The sequence below is a fragment of the Sceloporus occidentalis genome, unplaced genomic scaffold (assembly GCF_023333645.1).
Source record: "Sceloporus occidentalis isolate IW3139 unplaced genomic scaffold, rSceOcc1.0.p SCAF_9, whole genome shotgun sequence".
Classification (NCBI taxonomy): Eukaryota; Metazoa; Chordata; class Lepidosauria; order Squamata; family Phrynosomatidae; genus Sceloporus; species Sceloporus occidentalis.
Window position 1 is genome coordinate 34980235 of NW_028316989.1, and position 19075 is coordinate 34999309.

The following is a 19075-nucleotide window of genomic DNA, read 5'->3' on the forward strand; positions in this document are numbered from 1 at the left end:
AAGGAAGTGTCTTCCACTGTCAAACAGCCCTTACTGTCAGGAAATGCCTCCTAATGTCGAGGTGGAATCTTTTTCCCTGGAGATTGCATCCATTGTTCTGGGTCCTAGTCTCTGGAGCAGCAGAAAACAAGTTTGCTCCCTCCTCAATATGACATCCCTTCAAATATTTAAACAGGGCTATCATATCACCTCTTAACCTTCTCTTCTCCAGGCTAAACATCCCCAGCTCCCTAAGTCGTTCTTCATAGGGCATGGTTTCCAGACCCTTCACCATTTTAGTTGCCCTCCAGTTTCTCAACATCCTTTTTAAATTGTGGTGCCCAGAACTGGATTCAATATTCCAGGTGGGGCCTGACTAAAGCAGAATAGAATGGCACTATTACTTCCCTTGATCTAAGACACTATACTTTTATTGATGCAGCTTAAAATTGCATTGGCCTTTTTAGCTGCCGCATTGCACTGTTGACTCATGTTCAACTTGTGGTCTACTTGGATTCCCAGATCCCTTTCACATGTAGTTTCATTCAGCCAGGTGTCCCCCATCCTATATCTGTGCATTTCATTTTTCTGCCCTAAGTGCAGTACCTTACATTTCTCTGTGTTGAATTTCATTTTGTTAGCTTTGGCCCAGCTTTCTAGTCTATTCAGGTCATTTTGAATTTTGATCCTGTCCTCTAGGGTGTTAGCTACTCCAGTTTAGATACACTCAAGAAGCATGGCTGGGTATTAGGGATATTAGAGGTTAAGGCCATGAGAATACAGGGTTTTGGAATTTCCAATACAATCTGCCTTCATCTAGAGAGAAGATTCAGTCCTGTGTATTGAAATGGAACTTCAACCAAAAGAGCAAGTACAGTAACTCTATATTGTGAAAAGGTGAGATACAAAGATTTTTCAGACAAAAATGAGTAACAACTGGTCTTCTGTTCTGAGATGGTTTCCTATACAAATGTCAACTAATAAAGAAAAGAACTTTTAAGTATGAAAATCTCACAGTGATATCTTAAACTGAGGCTCATGAATATAATATATATGCATGCTTTGGACTATACAACTAGGCGTGATTGTTAACCACTCAACCCGAGTCATGATGAGGTCCCATAAAACAGTGTAAAGGGAACAGGACTCTTCTGCTTGTGCTTCTCCTACTGCCAAACTGCTTCTTTCTAGCTATTTTTTCAGGCATTGCTTCTAATTATTTATTTACTGTATTTTTATTCTGCCTTTCGGACAACTAATGCCTCTCAAACTGCTCAAATCAATTTAAATGGGGGGGGGAGTATAGACAACTTGCTATCAGGCTTAAAAACTAAAGAAGCAAAGGAAAGAAAGTGGAAACAAAAGAAACAGATGAATATAATTTATTCAAGGCTAGAACAAGATGGTGAGCTACTAGCAGGCATTAAAATGCAAATAAGGTCATCTTGATATGTCTAAAGGTTGTTGTTCCTTTGGCTGATTGATGGGTCCAGGCACTTTTTTCAGTGGGAATCCCAGTGAGAGATAAATACTTGAGGGCAAATTATTGTAACAGTTCAGCTCTCCTTCCTTCTGCCTGATTATACTTTGCTTTAAGTTTCCCTTTCCATGGATTTATAGGGCACTGACAGTAGGCTGATTCTGAGATACTCTGTAAAAGAATGACAATTTCCAAGATTAAACTGATATATGACAACTTCTTTTTATCTCCCTAAACCACAGGAACAGCTGCCTGAATACACAGATGTATAGAATGCATATGATTAGGTTTGTTTCAAAGTTGTTTTGTAGCTGTAGTTGCATGAAGGGCGGATCTACCATTCTGTAAATTGATTGACCAATTCTGCAAAGAGATTTACCAATGACATAAAGGAAAACACAAAACTTAGAACAAACCTCTTGCTAGGCGGGCTTTTAGAAGTTCTGTTGCTTCAGGTAAGGATGCAGTCTGAAATGTTAAAGAAATAGAAAAAGCATGTTAGAATAGCTTAAAGCAGTTATCTTTCAATTATGACATTCAGTGACTAGATAGAGATGACACATGAAGAGGGACTTTTTGTCGTTGTTATAAATGAACATTCAACTATATGACACCCCACCACCACCACCACTCAATGCTAAAGCAGCACAGTCTAGAAACAGGTGCACTACCTCAGTGAAAACAAGAAGCAAATGTACAGATTTAATAAGCATAATTGCAATTTAAGAATCAAAATGGTCCATAAAAGGTCTGATGGTTGGGCTTACTGACACATTCAACTATGCGATTAAGAAAACTACACAGAGAGCCACTGTTGTCACCCACTGCAAGTATCTGTAACCTTTTAGAGAGAGAACTCCACAAAGTAAAACAGAAGATCTCTTTGGTCCACAAATGTTGATGGAGACTCACCCTTTATCAAAAACATGCAAGTATGTGATCTTAAAAACTGAGAATATCAGTTTAAAAAGCATTTTTATTGCATGTCGCTTATCAACAAACTGATATGTTGAGTTGGAATAGGTCAGGGCCAAAGCCCTGACATGCCAGGTATGCTGTTTCTTCAGATGTCTCTGCTTTCTTCTTATCCTATTAAATTTGTTTTATTCACAAGCTAATCCAAGGTCCTGATCCCTGAAGTGGCCAGGAAGCCACTTCCAGAAAGTCCTACAAGGAAGCCTACATACAAACACATATACTTTCCTTAGAACATGGTTTTTTCATAAATCTGAACGTGAAGATGCCTTTTAGCTAGTATGACTAATAGCAGTGGCATTTATCTAGTCCCCTTTTAAAGCTCATCTAAGGCAGGTTACAGACCGCCCGTTTGGGGTGGCCTGCACCCGCCCCTTTCCCTGCTGTATCGGGGCCTGAGCTGCCAGACAAGCAGCATTCGAGGCCCCAATCCGCCGCTTTGCAGGCCGCGGGGAAGCGGCAAAAGGCTGCTTCCCCGCGGCCTGGAAAGGGGTGTCCTTGGGGCTTCAAGCCCCAAGGACACCCGGCGACGGCGGGGAGGAGGAGAAAGGGGCCGCTTGGCCCCTTTCTCCTCTGCGTCGCTGGGCATAGCCATGTAAAGGCTGCGCCCAGCGACGCAAACCCCAGAAGGAGCTCCGTTTCGGAGCTCCTTCTTGCACCGCGGAAAGGGTGCTCTAGGCACCCTCGCGCGACGCAAAGACATCACGGCCGTGCCACCTCGTTTGGAGGCGGTGCAGTTGTGACGTCATAATGGCGGCGGCCGTGTGGAACGGCCGCTGCCATTTTGTACGGATTGGGTCCATACTAGGGTTAGGGGTGTCAGGAAGTGATGCCCCTTTCTAACCCTAATACGGACCCAGTCCGTATTTTCAGGCCCATCTGTAACGGGCCTAAGTCAGTTACTATCACAACATAGCAGCGTATTCTAAAAATCAATAGCATTCTGGAAGAACCAGAACTTATAAGTCTCTGTCATATCACCACATAGAATTCAAAGATTAGTTTGTTAGTTTGCAGAATCACTATGGAAAGAGATCTTGTAGCACCTTTGAGACTAACTGAAAGAAAGATCTTGGAAGCATGAGCCTTCGTAGACTTAAATCTACTTCCTCAGATGCATCTGAGGAATCTGTTGGAGAGTCTATCTTCCAAATATGTCTCCACATCCCAGACGGCTTTTTCAGTGGTGGCCCCGCGGATTTGGAACAGTCTCCCCGAGGAGCTCCGTCTCATGACCCCCCTAGAAACATTTAAAGAGGCTTAAAACCTTTCTTTTTTGCCAAGCCTTCCCCCCCGAGGAATGAAGTTGCGCGCTCTTGATGCCATCGATTCTCTGCCTTACCCTGTGAATGATTGTATTTGTATAATTGTATTACTTGTTTTTATCTAGTTTTATGAGATGTTTTTAATAGTTTTATAGTCTGTAAACCGTTTTGATCTAGGGGAAAACGGTATACAAATAAAATTTATTATTAATTATTATTATCTGGTAATATATCACCACACAGTAACATGCTAAAAGATAAATAAACAGAAGCTCCCAAAACCTGAGCTTTTTTTATTTGGGGGAAGACGTTCCATACACTTGATCATTTTGGTTGCTCCTTCCTGTAGTTCTTCCGGGTCCACAAACCAAAGATATCTTCCACAACAGAGGACACCTACAAGCTACAGCTTACACTGACAACCAAGGGGTCAGAAAGCCAACCAGCTGACTGCACTATATCTATTATTAGCAAGACAAGTAGATTAATCCTGATCACTTACCACTGCCATCCTCTCCTGCTGACACTGATAACATTGACAGTATGCAGACGTTTTAGAGAGCCAGTGTGGCGCAGTGGTTTGAGCACTGGACTATGACTCTGAAGACCAGGGTTCAAATCCTAGCAAATCACGCTCTCGCAGCCTCAGAGGATGGCAATGGCAAACCCATTCTAAATAAACTTGCCAAGAAAACCCCACAATAGATTCACCTTAAGGTCGTCATAAGTCAGAAACAACTCAAAGGCAGACAACAACAACAAACAGAGGTTTTAAGTGGGCAACAAAACTGTTGTTACTTCTGCTTCGAAGCAGATGGATGGCCATCTGTCAGGGATACTTTGATTGTGAGTTCCTGCATGGAAGAATGGGGTTGGACTGGATGGCCCTTTTGGTCTCTTCCAACTCTATACGTTTTTCAATATTTTCCTTGCAAATGCATGCAGACATGCACGCCTGTGAACATGTATGTACATAAGCACACCAGACCATGATTTTTCCTCTCATTTATTAAATGCACGCTGCAACTTGGGACTGGCTTTGTGTTGCATTACAAAAAGTTAAAGGAACTGCTGGAAAAGAAAAGTAGAATTGCCCTCTCACTAGGAATAATAGAAGGCTTATGGGTACCTCTGTGCTTAGTCTTGCTTATACTGCTATTTGTAACTATCTTATTCATCTATGTTTTGTTTATATTGACTTCCTCAAATGTAAAACAAATCACAGTATTTAGATCAGGGGCAATTCCATCTGTGTTGTTTAGGAGAGGAAAATGGAGGGGGGCACCTTAGGAGTGTCACCCACTTGAGTTTTTCTAGACGCAGTAATAAAACCTCTGTTTAGTACAAATACATTTCTGGGTTTCAAATGACATATGTTTAAGCCACCACCTCCTCCTCCTGAGGTTTGGGCTTTGGAAAAAGCACCCTTGATACCTTTCAAAAATAAGGCTAAGTTACTCAGCCATATCTTGTTCCAATTCATGCTTTTGAAAAGGACAGCTCTCAAAAGTTTGCATAATAGTTTAGGGTCACTGGAGAAGCTCTTCCTTTGCCAGACTGAGCAAAAAACAATTATAGAGAGATTGGGTATTTTAAGAGACGAGTTAAATGATAAGAATGGGTTAAAGTTGGGCACAGACGCTGCAGTATCATTGACTAACCAATGTACATTAGACAAGAACCTCAAAACAATGCTTCAGGATAAGGACAGGTTGTTTACCTGTAACTGTATTTCTTTGAGTGGTCATCTGCGAATTCACACAAATGGGTTTTATCTGCGCCTGCGCAGAAAGCTCAGAAACTTCTAGAATCTCTAGGCAAAGTTTATGCCTGTTACAGACTGCTTTGGGTCTCTTTGGAGGTATGCTGTTTAAATGATGCATGCATCCTAAGACTCTGGAAGCTGCACCAAAGCTGCCCTCCAGTGCTTAGGAATGGAGTGTGGCTTTGGTGCGACCTCCGGACTCTTAGGACCCAGGCATCATTTAAATAGCATACCTCCAAAGAGACCCGAAGCAGCTTTATTTTGGCAGTCTGTAACAGGCCTTACTTTGCCATTTATTGCAACTTTTTGGTGGTAGTCCTGCCCACCCTATATATTTCCTGCAACGGTCCCACTGCTCTCCACGCAAAAGCGACAGCAGAAGTAAGCAAACAAGCAGGACACAACTGAGGGGAAGATGGGCAGGATTTGTGTAAATCTGCAGATGACCACTTGAAGAAATACAGTTAGAGGTAAGCAACCTGTCCTCCTCCTTCGTGGTCTCTGCGAAGCACAGAAATGGCTTTAGACTGACCAGCTTTGGTCAGTGGAGGAGGGAGTGTCATGACACAAGTTTGGAAGTTCAAACAGATTGAATACATTGAACTATAGTAAAGGCATGAGCGCAACTGAAGGTGTTATCTTGTATGCATCGAGTTATGGTAAAATTGAACCAAACCCATATAGAATCATATTCGCTTCATTCAATGAAACCAGAAATGCTGCAATGGAATTGCAGATTTCAATCGTAAACCGGTAAACAAGCAACCATAGGTCAGGCATGGCAATAGAGATCAAGACAATCAATAACAGCGTGAGGAGGCTGAAAGCAAGACACCAGTGTAAACCAGAAAGTAACACTGCCCTCCCAAAAGCTGCTTCATGTCTGGCCCCAATGGCATCAGCTTCTGCATGAGTGGCAGCGGCGGGTTGTTGTCTATCATCCGGCAGTTCCTTGATGCAGGGTTGAAGAGTCTCCATCAATGGCTGGATGTAGGCCCCCATGCAGGCCCTGTAGTTACTTACCTTCAGATCTAGGTTCTATTTAAACAGAGGCTGGATGGCCGTCTGTCGATGGGGGTGCTTTGGTGGGGAGTTCCTGCATGGCAGAATGGGGCCGGACTGGATCAGGGCCCTTTTTGGGGTCTCTTCCAACTCTAGGATCCTAGAGTCTACACTGAGGCTGTCGTACTTCGGTCGCACCGTGAGGAAGCAGGAATCATTGGAAGAGGCAGCGATCCTAGGAAAGGTTAAGGAGGGCATGGAGATGGCTTTGGGAGACCTGAGCGGAGCAGTGGGAACAGGGGCCTTGGAGAGGCCTCAAGGGCAGCAGCAGCAGCAGCATTAAAGGGGCCCCTGTTCTGTGGGCTCTGGCTGTTTACTGTGCCTTGCTATACAGTCAACCGACTCTTTCCCAACTCAGCCCTGCGACCCACTGGGGGACCCTAAGGGCCCTGCTGCCACAATGAACTACAACTCCCAGGGTCCCCTAGCACTCAGCCAAGGCAGTTAAAGCGGCCTCGAAGTGGGTTTGGGGTGCGTTTGGGGCCTAAGTGGAAGAGGAGAGGGCCCTGAGCCTGCAGGGCTTGGGAGGCCCACGAAACACACTCAGGGCCAGGGATCCTGGGAAGCGAGGAGGCCCCGAGATGCCTCGGTCATCTCCAGAGCAGCACCCTTCCTTCGCCTTCACTCACCTCCGCCATGGCGCCCGGGCCTTCAACGAACGACTCGAGTTCTCCGTTGCCACGGTTACCAGCCCCGCGGAGGCCGCCGCGATTGGGTCGCTTGCCCCGTTGCCGTGGCAACCCCCGCCCCGCCCCGCCCCCCGTAAGCGAGAACGTACCATAGAGAGGGCAGGAAGAAAGGAAGGGCTTCTACGCAGGCGCGGCGCAAGGCTTGTCGGGATACGTAGGGGTTTCAGAGACCTGGGCCTTGAGGCGTCTTCATTCCTCTCCCCCCCCGCCTCCAGAGTTGGGCTCGCCCAGCAGCAGGCCTTGCTTGGGAAAGTGGACCGTGCCATTTCACATCCCCGGGGGGGGGAGTGAATCCAGTTTATGAATTTTCACTTGTTTATTGAAATTCTTTCGAAAACCAACAGAATGTTTTATTTTTATTTTATGGTATTTATACTTATTAAATTATATATATAATAGTTAAAACATCTTTGCTTATATATATATATATATATATATATATTACATTATATATATATATATATTAAATTATATATATATATATATATATATATATATATATATATCAGCAAAGATGTTTTAACTATCTCTTCTCCCATTCTGTTGGTTTTCCAGTTGGAAAGAATTTTAATAATTTAATAATATAAATATAATATAAATTATATATAAAGATAATTAAATATATATTAGATAATTACATATAAATACCTATATATATATATATATATATATATATATATAAATTTAATAATATGAAATAAAATTAATATAATATATACATAGTTAAAACATCTTTGATATATATAAATTTATATATATATATATATATATCAGCAAAGATGTTTTAACTCCCATTATGTTGGTTTTCGAGTTGGAAGGAATTTTAATAATTTAATAATATAAATATTTGCTGATATATATATATAAATTTAATATATATCTGTTACATTACATTATATTACATTTATAATTATATAAAAACTCTGTAAAAAATTTGTTGTACCAGAATTGTTATTGTAGTTGGTATGTTTAATTTGTAATTTTAGGAGTAGGAGGGAGGGTTAAGGAGATTATTATTATATAATTATATAATAATATCTTATTTTATTAATATACTTGTTATATTGGTTGGAAATCTGGAGAGGCGGGATACAAAAAATATTTATTATTATTATTATTACTATTATTATTATTATATTTCATTTTATAGTTTCCTATTATATATCAAATCTCTAGTCTTATCACAGGGCTGCAGGATTCATGCAGTTTGACCCCGAACATTTTTGAAGCTTGGAGATAGGTACCGAACTTCCAGGTCCACCATTTTAACTTCAGCTGGCAATATATAGTGTGGAAACAGCATCAATAAAGTACTTTTCCTGTGTTCATACTAAAAGTTCCTCCTTTTGCTAGTTACCATTTGTGACCTGGTTTGGCTTTGGGGTTCCCCCCCATCCATACTCATCCAACTTTGTACCAAGTGTCTGGATATAACATAAAGCTGCAAAACAAATTTTGGGAGTGGTAGAATTCGGAGATATAGCCGTGTTAGTCTGTAGAAGCAGTTGTAAAGAGAACCTCTGGCACCTTTGAGACTAACATTAGAGAAAGAAAGTTGGCAGCATGAGCTTTCATAGGCAAAAAATTGAAGTCTAAGGAGTTTATCACACGGGAGGAATGTCTCTTAATTGTGAATGAAAAGAATGTGAGACCAAAACGCATTCACATGAATTTTTAGTTCAACGAATTTACATGAATTCAAATTGCATTCGAACTGACTTCCCATTGCCTGAAAATAGCTTGCCATTGCCCGAAATTGCATGTGATCCCCTCTCACGCAAAAACGTGAAACCTCATGATTGCATTCGGACTGACTTCCCATTGCCCAAAATTGCGTGTGGTAGTCTATCACGCAATAACGTTAAACCCCATGATTGCGTTTGGATTGCCATCGGATTATACTTCCAATTTCCCTTGTCTGATAACATCCTAGGAAAGCTCATGCTGCCAATTTCTTTCTTTCAGTTAATCTCAAAGGTGTTACAAGATCTCTTTACAAATTTCAGAAGTGAAATAAGTTACGGGTCAGCTATTAAACTACCTTTACTATCACCAAAATAGACTGCAAAATAAAAGTGCTGTTTGTATGGAAATGGTCCCCAACTGTATTGAATGCATTGTCCAAGCTTAAAAAATAATTGCTACCTACTCAGTAATTATTATTATTATTATTATTATTATTATTATTATTATTATTAAGCTTTATTTATATAGCGCTGTAAATTTACACAGCACTCTACATACAATCAATTAAAATAGATACTGTTTTAAAAAAAGACACAGGGATGATCACCGTAGGGTCTCCATTTCAACATCTAAACAGCGGAAGGCATCACCAAGAGGAGTGTTTTCCAATACATTACAATCACATTCCAGTCCCATTTGGGCTTTTTTCTCCCTAGCGGCTGATAGAAAGGTCTTCATGCATTCTTTAAAACTGCCAAGGCTGCACAAGACTCCAAAGAAATCTTGTCTTGGCAAGTAAATGAAAAAGAGAAGAGGGAGAACGGAAGAAATAAGAAAGGGTATGTTATAGATGAGGTTAGGAGAGCAGGTAAAGAGAGAAGGTTTAAGTAGATAGATAGAAGGTAAGAGAATGTGAGGAAGTGGAAAGGAGGAAGAAGCTGTGAAGGGAGAGATGGTAAAATAGCAGAGGAATGGAAGAAGATTAAATGGAATTAAGAGAGGAAATTGAGACTGAAAGGGGGGAAAGGAACAAGGAAATTGAAGGTAGAAGAAACGATAGAAGCTAGAAGGAAGCTAGACATACAAATCTTAAACAAGTTGAACGTAAGATTTTGATTATAAAGTATGTCTTCATGGTAACAAAAAGTGATACGGTAACCTGAAAATGACTGACATGTTTGAATTGTGTATTTGTTATATGTTTGTCTAGTTGATATACGTTTAGTTTGTATGTATTGCATTTATAATGAATAAAATAAAATTGCTAAGGCTGCACAGGACTCCAGAGAAATCAAATTCTCATAGCGCTTCTATACCTGTATTTCTATATATGACTTTGTTGAGAGTAAATAGGTGTGTTAGTCTGGAACATCAGTATACAAAGGGATCTTGTAGGACCTTTGAGACTGTGGAGATAAAGTTGTAACATAAGCTTTCGTAGACTTAGTCCATGCATCTGAGGAAGCAGAACAAATCTGGTGCTGAATCTGCACAGCAGAAATAATGCAGTCTGACACCTCTTTAACTGCCATGGCTCAATGCTATGGAATTCTGGGAACTTAATGCTTAATGATGTTCTCTAAGATGAATATGATCTAAGATATTTGATGCCTTGCAGCAAATATTAACAAGTTATGTTCCTAGACAATAAGAAATTTATGCTCCTCCCTACAAGGAATGTATATGAATATACTATTTTGTTCACACTAATAAAATGAAGGAAGAATACAAGGTGGAATGCTGATACTAAATCTACCTGTTTGGACTATACGGCCGATCGTGACATGGGACTATAGGTAACCAGATGACGAGGACCACCTCCAAATACAGGAATCTGACAAATGGCAAAGAACCCTCAATCCCTCAGACTAAAGAAATGGGGTGACACACTATATCTGGTTCAGCTGGCTGCGGCTATGGAAGCGGTAGGCCAAAAGCATTTGCTCTAAAGACACAGTATCTAGTGCACCGTATATTTAATTAAGGCCTAGAGCAGGTGTGAGTAAAGTGTGCACATAAGCCAATTTTATGGTGACGTAGAGGTCAGAATTTATTTTGTTGAGATTATATTTTTTGAAAAATTCTGCTCCAGAGGATGAAAAATGGGCCATTTTAGGAAATACGGCGGGCCCTTCACATTTGCTAGGGTTATGGGCAAAAGTGGGAAAGCCACAAATAAAGACCACTGTGAAGTTGAAGGCTTTCACAGCTGGGATCCATACTTTTTTCAGGCTATGTGCCCTTGTTCTGGAAGAGTTTATTCCTGGTGTTTTGCCAGCATCTGTGGCTGGGATCCACAGATGCTGCTGAAATGTCAGGAATAAACTCTTCCAGACCACAGCCACAAAACCCCACACAAAAGACCAATGTTTCGTTTACTTGAGAAAACACCTAAGAACCTCTACGTCCTCCAAAGCAACTCTATTGCCAACAACTCTATGATTCTATGTCTTCCACACATTGACTATAGAAATGTGCTAAAGGATCCTACAAATGCCTAGAGAAGTGTTTTCTCTAGGAATCTCTAGTTCCTCCAGTGTGACTTCTGGTAGAAATTGACTATAGATTGGTGCTGGAGGACCTAGAGCAGTGGTTCTCAACCTTCCTAATGCTGCAACACTTTAATACAGTTCCTCATGTTGTGACCATAAAATTGCTGTGTCTCGGTTCCTAAGACCATCAGAAATATGTGTTTTCTGATTATCTTAGGCAACTCCTGTGAGAGGACATTTGACTCCCCCAAAGGAGTTGCGACCCACAAGTTGAAAACCACTGATCTAGAGATTTGTAGAGAGAAGATATTAATCAAACCTATGAATAAACAAACCCACAAAAGTCAAAGGTGCAAATGTTGAGGGTCAACTGTATTTTAAAAAACAGGTAACAAACAGGAAGTCATTTGCTATTGTTATAGAAGAACTCTTCTGGGCCTAATATGCCGGGAAGGGGGCGCGGGTTCAAAACATGGCAAAATATTTTTGGGATGCACAAGAGCATTGCGAGGTTTCTTTGCAGAGGGCACAGGGAGGGTGGCACCCCAAGGTCTCTGGGAAAGTGAGACAAACACAGCCCCCTAACCTCCCAGAGTTGCCCACCCCTGAAATAGAACAAATCCCTGCTGCAATTTAAAAAACCAGGAAAAAATTATTGCAAGCAAACACAAAAAAACTAATGAAATAACAAAATAAAAGTTTATTAGAATTAGGAACGCTTTTCTCTCCCTCTGTTTAGCCTTAACACGGAACAGTCCAGCAGTTACAATGAAGTCTAAGAACAGTTATTTCCACAGCATGAGGTGCTCTCTAGATGGAATTAGTTTTAGAAGATCACAAGTCTTCAGTCAGCCACAGCCCAGTCCGATTGTCTTCCAACCCTCCCAAGTGCTGGATAACGGGATCCTCTTGTACATGGAAAGGTTCTCCAAAGAGCACCGCTCTTGTCTCACACAATAACTGATTCCTAATACAGCAGTTGTACTAAAAACATTTTGGGGTTAAATGGTTTTGAAAAATTAAGACTGTCTGATACATACACTACCAGAATACTTCTCACTCCCCCCCCCCCGCCAAAAAAAAGCTGCAGTGAATTATGTGGAGCAAAAGAGGGTGGGTTACAAAATGCAGACTGTGCTCTGCTTCCCCATCTTTGCGGCTAGCGGCCCCATCATTCAATTAGCCCATGATAAACTCAACACCAATCATTATTTTCACATATTGCACCAACCAAAGCTTGAGAGTAGCATCTTCATTGCCAAGGATTTGCTTTTTTTTAAGAAAAGAAGGGACTACCTGAAGGGTAGAAAAGGAGGGAGAGGGGTTCAGGATCAATGAGCAAGCCTTTACAAGAGCTTCTGCGTTAAGTCAACTCAGTCCAAAGCCCACTAAGATTTACAAAACATTTTCCCCCTCCACAAAAGAAGTTATGTGTACGATCTTCATTGGTAGAAGATACAGCACGTTTATATACAGTTCATTTGGTGGTTTGTTTTTTTCTTTAACAAAAAGAGGGGGATGATGGTGATGAGCAAGGTGTTTGAAAATAAGGAAAATTATGGGGAAGGGCTAAAAGCATGGACACATTCATCCAAATTACACCCACACAACATGACCACCAGTTCCATCAACCCAGTTCCAGGCCCAAAAAGGAAACAAAAATAAAAGGAGAGTGCTAAAAGAAAACTGGGGTGGGATTGGGGAACCTGACTGGGAGTTTTCAATGCATCTCGGGCAGCAATGTGCAAAAAGTATAGCAGAGGAAGAATACAGCAGAAAGGCTCAGGAGTGGTATTTGAGCGCTCATCTTAAAGGAGCATAATTCCCATCCTTTTGAAGGGGATGATTCTTCACCATGGATCACTTTACTGAAACACCTTCTCCTCGTAACAGGTATCTGCTTGGTGGGGGAGCTACAACCAAGGCAATAAGCCCTGCCACAAAAAGGCTGCATGAGAACAGATGCAGAGATCAACCTCCAATTGTGCCATCAATATACAAAGCCAGGAGTTACTTCATTACTTCAAGAGTCTGTCCTCATCCAATAAAATCTGCTTCCCGAACACGTAACAAACTTTCGGCAACTCCCTTCAATTCCATTTTGTCTTTGCCACGCTGCATAGAGGGACTGGTGTTCTAAAACCACAGTCCATAGAAATACTTGGATGCATATGGAACTAGCCAAACAGATTTTGGATCCTGGCTGCTCCCTCATCTTGAAAGAGTAATAAAAGCAGCCCTTTGAAAATGCAGCTTTAACACAGACATATGCTCCCTCTCCTCCTTTTTTTACTGCTTCATCAGATCCTTTTTCTTCTTAACTTGAAAGTGTAAACACTGCAATGGTGGAAAAATAAAATACCACAAAGAGTTTCCAGGCAGAAGCAGATTTAATAAACTGCTTCCAACTGGTGCTTTGACAAAGCTTTTATTTTAAGAAGAGAGACTATAAATGACTATGCGTAGTTGAAACTCACTCACTCTTCCCACCCATGGGAGGAAAATACCCAGTGACTTCAGAAACTGCAGACCCTTGCAAGTAGATGGGAGTGTTTGCTACATCAGGCACTTTTCTCAATTGCTAAGCCTCCAAAACAAACAGCTCCATCTTTGTTTTTGGTGGTACACAACTGACAAGACAAAGCAACAAGGAATGTTCCATTTGAGCACTTCAATCCACAGAGAGAATTCCTAACACTTTCCTAAGAAATGACTATGAGGCAGGAAGAGCAGGGTGGATACCTGACATGCATGGAAACGGTTAGAAAGATGAGCAAGAGAGGATGGATATTCTGAGCAAAAAAAGAGACAAAAGCAGCTGGAATCACTACATTTTCATTTCCAAATGTTAAACACACACCAAAGTAAACCAGTTTGCATCAGAAAAAGCTGGAAGTGCAAATGGGACAGTGTCCGTTGCCAGCAATGAACACACCCAAACCATGGAATCGTTGCAAAGGAGCTGCAGTAAGAGGAGGAAGAAACCAAAACATCTCTCAGCATCTTGAGAGGGAGGAGGGAAATGAAGAGAAAGAGTTGTAACAGCAGCACACACTGCCTTGCCCTCCCCATCCCCAAATCCCAGGTAAAAAGCAAACTGAAAGAAAAATGCACAGCAAATAGACATCTTGAAGATTTTTAAAGAATAAATATTTTTTGTAATTAAACATTATGCAAACACGTGCCACGCTTGCTCTTTGTCCATGCATATGCGCTATTTACAATTTTGAAAAATACTGTGTTGTCCTCTTTGTTTTTTTTTAAAAGTCATATACAAAGGTTTTTTTCCCCTTGCTGTGTGCCCCTCCTCCCCCCTCCCACAAAAATTCTCTTTACAATTAGCCAAACAACATTCACCCATGAACTGGTGCATGTGTGAGGGGAGAGGGGAGGAAGGGAGGGAGGAAATCTCATACCAAAGTACATCAAAATGGCTGGTTGGACATGAAAAGCAAGTGTCAAGAAACTGTTTTAAATTTCATCTGTAATACGCATAGGAGAAAGTAGGAGGGGGAAAAAAGTCAGCTTGGAGAATGAAGCTACGTTACAAGTTAAAGTTGGAGGGTTGATTTTTTTTTTCTTAGTGCGTCTGTCACACTTACTGGCCACCTAGAATACTGTTGTACAATGGTTTATCTACCTTTTTTATTACAATATAATTTACTTAAATTTTTTTTCCATTAACAAAAACAGAATTCCGGTACTACAGACCAGCGGTGTAATAGGCGTAGTGCCCCTTTTTTTGTGTGTGTTTTGCTTTAATTGCATGAGCACTCTAGATGGTAAAAGGTATTCAGAGTTCGTTTTATGCAGGCCAGTTTCAGTCCTCAATATACTCCCACAGGTCCTTCTCATAGCCTTCATGCACGTGCTGCAACAAAACCCTCCGCCGACTCTCGCAGTATCTGCAAAAGGTGAAGGATAGACAAGAACAGTTAAGAGCGCAAGAACAGGCTATTTCATGCACACAGAATCCAAGGTAAAGTTACTGGGTGGAAACAAAGGAAGATTCAACAATGCTTGATATCTACCTTTGTCAAGTTCAGAATGGAAACAAATGGAGGTGCAGGGCTCCCCATCAAGACAATTTCACAGTTGGGGTACATGGTGGATGAGGGAATTGTGGGAGCTGTAGTCCAAAAAAGCAGCTTTTCCAAGCTGTGTTCAACAGTGTCCTCACCCCCAAGCAAACCAACTAAGCTCTTATCTGTGAAAATGCTGCATTTCACCCATTAATTCTTCCTTCCTATTAAACCCCAAGGAGATCAACTCAAATCCTCCCTAGCAGCTATATTAACTTTTGAGAATTCTGATATCAAGGATAGAACATGACACACCACTATCCTTTGTGGCACATTCTTCTTCACTTGTAAGGCAAGATCTGCAAATGCACTATAATGGCTGAAAAGGAAAAAAAGGTGACAAAAGGTCCTGCACGCAACCGACACTCAGTTTCTTCCTGCTGCTGCTCAATAAACCAGTGTTATGTTCCACTAGCAAAGGCTATTCCTTGTGCTAAGTCTGAGGCGCACACTAGAGTGTAACAGTTCAAATCCAGGAACCTCCATGAACACAGTCTGCCTTAACTGACAAGGTTAATCCGATATTCCTACGGACTAGGACTTGCTGCTAACCCCAGCATCTTGATCCAACAATGGCAGCTGATGAGGAAATCTGTCTGGAGGCCAACAGCAAGTTAGCCAGAAAGATACCACAGATTACTCTGAGAGCACGTGGTCTTTGCCTCCCTTCTCACCCACAGCCGTCTCCTATAAGCTAGCCCATAATATAACTTAATTCATTTCAGACAATCAGTTCTGAAAGAGGAGCGTACCTGTACTTATCTTGCACTTTCTGCTTTATGTCTTGCAGTGAATCCTGGGATATATCTCGTTCCAGATACCCAGAAAGGACCTCGGTAGCGTTTTCCAAATCTGCTTGATTATTCTAGAAACGAAAAAAGAAACACTTTTTGAAAACCTAGATAGCAATTTGAATCAAGGAACATTGTGGGAATAATGCTAAGGCTAAGAGCAAGAAGAAAAACTGAAACACGTTTTATGACTGTTTCTCTACAGAGTTCAGCACTAGATAGCTTTCACTGAAGACTCCTTGGAACATCATCACTGTTGTTATACAGTGGACCCTTGTTATACGCTGGGGTTTGGTTCCAAGACCCCCCATGTATAACAAAATCCATGGATGCTCAAGTCCCGTTGAATACAATGACATAGCAAAATGGTGTCCCTTATAAAAAATGGAAAATCAAGGTTTGATATTTGAAATGTATACTATTTTGGAACATTTTCAAACCATTTTCAAAACCAAGACAAGCCAGTGTGGCGTAGTGGTTTGAGTATTCAACTATGACACTGGACACCAGGGTTCAATGCCTGGCTCAGCCATGAAACCCACTGGGTGACCTTGAATAAGTCATACTCTCTCAGCCTCTGAGAGAGGCAAAAGCAAACACACTCTGAACAAATCTTGTCAAGAAAACCTCATGATAGGTCTGCCTTAGGGTCGCTGTTAAATCAGAAACAGCTTGAAGGCACACAACAATACATTTATTAATAGGGCAGATTTCAGTGGAAATTTATTTATTTAACTTATAACTCACAACTTCCAAATTAATAAATTGATTTTTTCTGGGATATTGATAAAGCAACAGAATGCAAAAATTACATATAATATAAACATGTTGTTATTGTTATGTAGCCCCCAAGTCATTTCTGACTTATGGTGACCATAAGGTGAATCTATCATAGGGTTTTCTTGGCAAAGTTTATTCAGAGAGGGGGTTTTGCCATTGCCTTCTACTGAGAGCATGTGACTAGCCCAAGGTCACACAACACATTTCATCATGGCTGAGCTGGGCATCAAACCCTGGCCTCCAGAGTCCTAGTTCAACATTCAAAACACTGCACCATGCTGGCTATATAAACATACAAAACTATAATCATGGCAGGAATACAAAGGTAACACAAGCTAAAATGGGAAAAGTCCACTTCAGAAAGACAGTCACATTCAAAACTGTACAAAGATCAAACTGTTCAAAGATTAAAATGCTATAATTAGCCACTCTTATTTATTTATAGCATTACGTTATCACTTCTCAGCCTGACTGGGCCCCCAAAGCAACTTACAACAGATAGAAACATTTAAAAAACTAAAACAACTTTAAACCATTTAAAAACCACACAGTTAAAACTGAGAGCACCCATCCTGGTTTTAGAGGCTTGAGGATATCAGAAATAATATAGTCTCTGCTGCTCACCAGAAGCTCAAAAGGGAGGAAACCAGCCCAAATTCCCGTGGGAGTGTTGGAGAATAGCTACAGAAAGAGCTCTCAAGAGCCTACAATGTCCAACATTGTTGACTCGCACCAGCAGGAGAGCAATGAGTACAACAAGGAGGCCTCTCTGGAGAAGAGAAATTCAAAGCAGATGAACCACCTCTGGAATCTCTCTCTCTCTCTCTGCCTTTCCAGGCAACACTCAGATCCTTCAAAGTGGCTGACAGCCAGAGCAGGAAAGCAAAGGCTTTAGTGACATGCCTCATTTGCACCTCTTTCTTCCTAGCAGGGGTTATTTGATCTCATGACTTGAGTTTCTCCAGCTACTGAAGATCATGACTTCCATATACTCTTCAGGCTTTTTCATCAAGCAAAATTGTTAAAAAATCACGTAGGAGAAAAGAAAAGGAAATTATGGCTTCTCTTGTGATCCAAGTTGCCTCCGTCTTTTGTAAGATAACACATTTTAGCCTTTAAATATATTATTTTACACCTGGCTCTATCTGGTTGGCCCTGAGGTTCCAGTAAAAAAAAAGAAAGCAAGTAAGATCTCAAAAGCCTGAGTTCTGACATCGCTATCTCCCAAATGTATGATATTACAGGAACACCTCACTTAACCAAGTCTCTGACAAAACAAAGTCTGTGTATGTTTGCCTAGCCCCCACTTTTCCTTCTTGTCCTCTGGAAATTTATTTTAATGGCATCAGCATTGGGAAGATGGCAAAGGAGAACTGGAGAAAGGCAGATCTGGGGAGCCAGGTTGCAGTAGTGCCTCTGCATTAAACAATACAATAAAGCTTGAGTTGGGAAAGAATGGGGTTTTACACTAGCTGATCTGACTGTAGCTGTCTGCCTACAAAAGAAATATAAAGAGCAGCTGATTACAGAATCCCTTGTTGAGCATGCATAAAAAGCAAACAGACAAGAAAAACAGGGAAAGTATCTTCCTTATCAACATATTAATGTAGCATTGGTCTATAAGTTTGGTCACCAAAATGGAAGACCGGGGAAAGAAAAACTATCCATGGATGCATTTTGGAAGAAGCCTTCAAAGAGGTCTCTAAAAGGTTCAAATTCTTTTTGTTCACTTATGGAAAACTTACCTGCCCTGCTTCTTTCATTTCACATGTGTACATTTTTAGTCTTGAATAAAACCTGTGCTGAAACATGCGGAATTTCTCTATTTTGTGGTGCAGAAAGCGATCCCTATTCTTTCTATATTATTTCTGTTACAAAAGTAATGCCCAGGAACACAGCAGTGTTTGAAACTGTAATTTCATGTCAGGCCTCTAGAGGATGCCAGCAGTCTTCATGCATATTTGTTGGGACTAAAGCAAGGAAGTAACATGTCTGCTTTTTAAAGATGCAGTAGGCACAAAATAGCAGA

General features: G+C 41.1%; 2 protein-coding genes across 6 annotated transcripts in view; both read right to left on the minus strand.

Annotated features, from left to right (window-relative positions):
- The window catches only part of BBS4 (Bardet-Biedl syndrome 4), a 41957-nt gene extending 34696 nt beyond the window's left edge, over nucleotides 1-7261 (minus strand). Inside the window, exons 1-2 of one of the 4 annotated variants that reach the window (XM_089538721.1) lie at nucleotides 7156-7261; nucleotides 1876-1927 (exon numbers count right to left, since the gene is read on the minus strand). In XM_089538721.1, coding sequence (XP_089394847.1) covers nucleotides 1876-1927; nucleotides 7156-7164 — 61 coding nt within the window. In that variant the 5' untranslated portion in view covers nucleotides 7165-7261. Of the gene's footprint in view, nucleotides 1-1875; nucleotides 1928-3480; nucleotides 3627-6487; nucleotides 7064-7155 lie in introns of those variants that run through there. The other 3 variants (XM_089538722.1, XM_089538719.1, XM_089538720.1) reach the window with 3 other exon arrangements.
- A 4817-nt stretch (nucleotides 7262-12078) lies between these two features.
- ARIH1 (ariadne RBR E3 ubiquitin protein ligase 1) overlaps nucleotides 12079-19075 on the minus strand; it is a 45129-nt gene continuing 38132 nt past the window's right edge. For both annotated transcript variants that reach the window (XM_089538728.1, XM_089538726.1), the window contains exons 13-14: nucleotides 16228-16340; nucleotides 12079-15298 (exon numbers count right to left, since the gene is read on the minus strand). In XM_089538728.1, coding sequence (XP_089394854.1) covers nucleotides 15214-15298; nucleotides 16228-16340 — 198 coding nt within the window. In that variant the 3' untranslated portion in view covers nucleotides 12079-15213. The remainder of the gene's footprint in view (nucleotides 15299-16227; nucleotides 16341-19075) is intronic.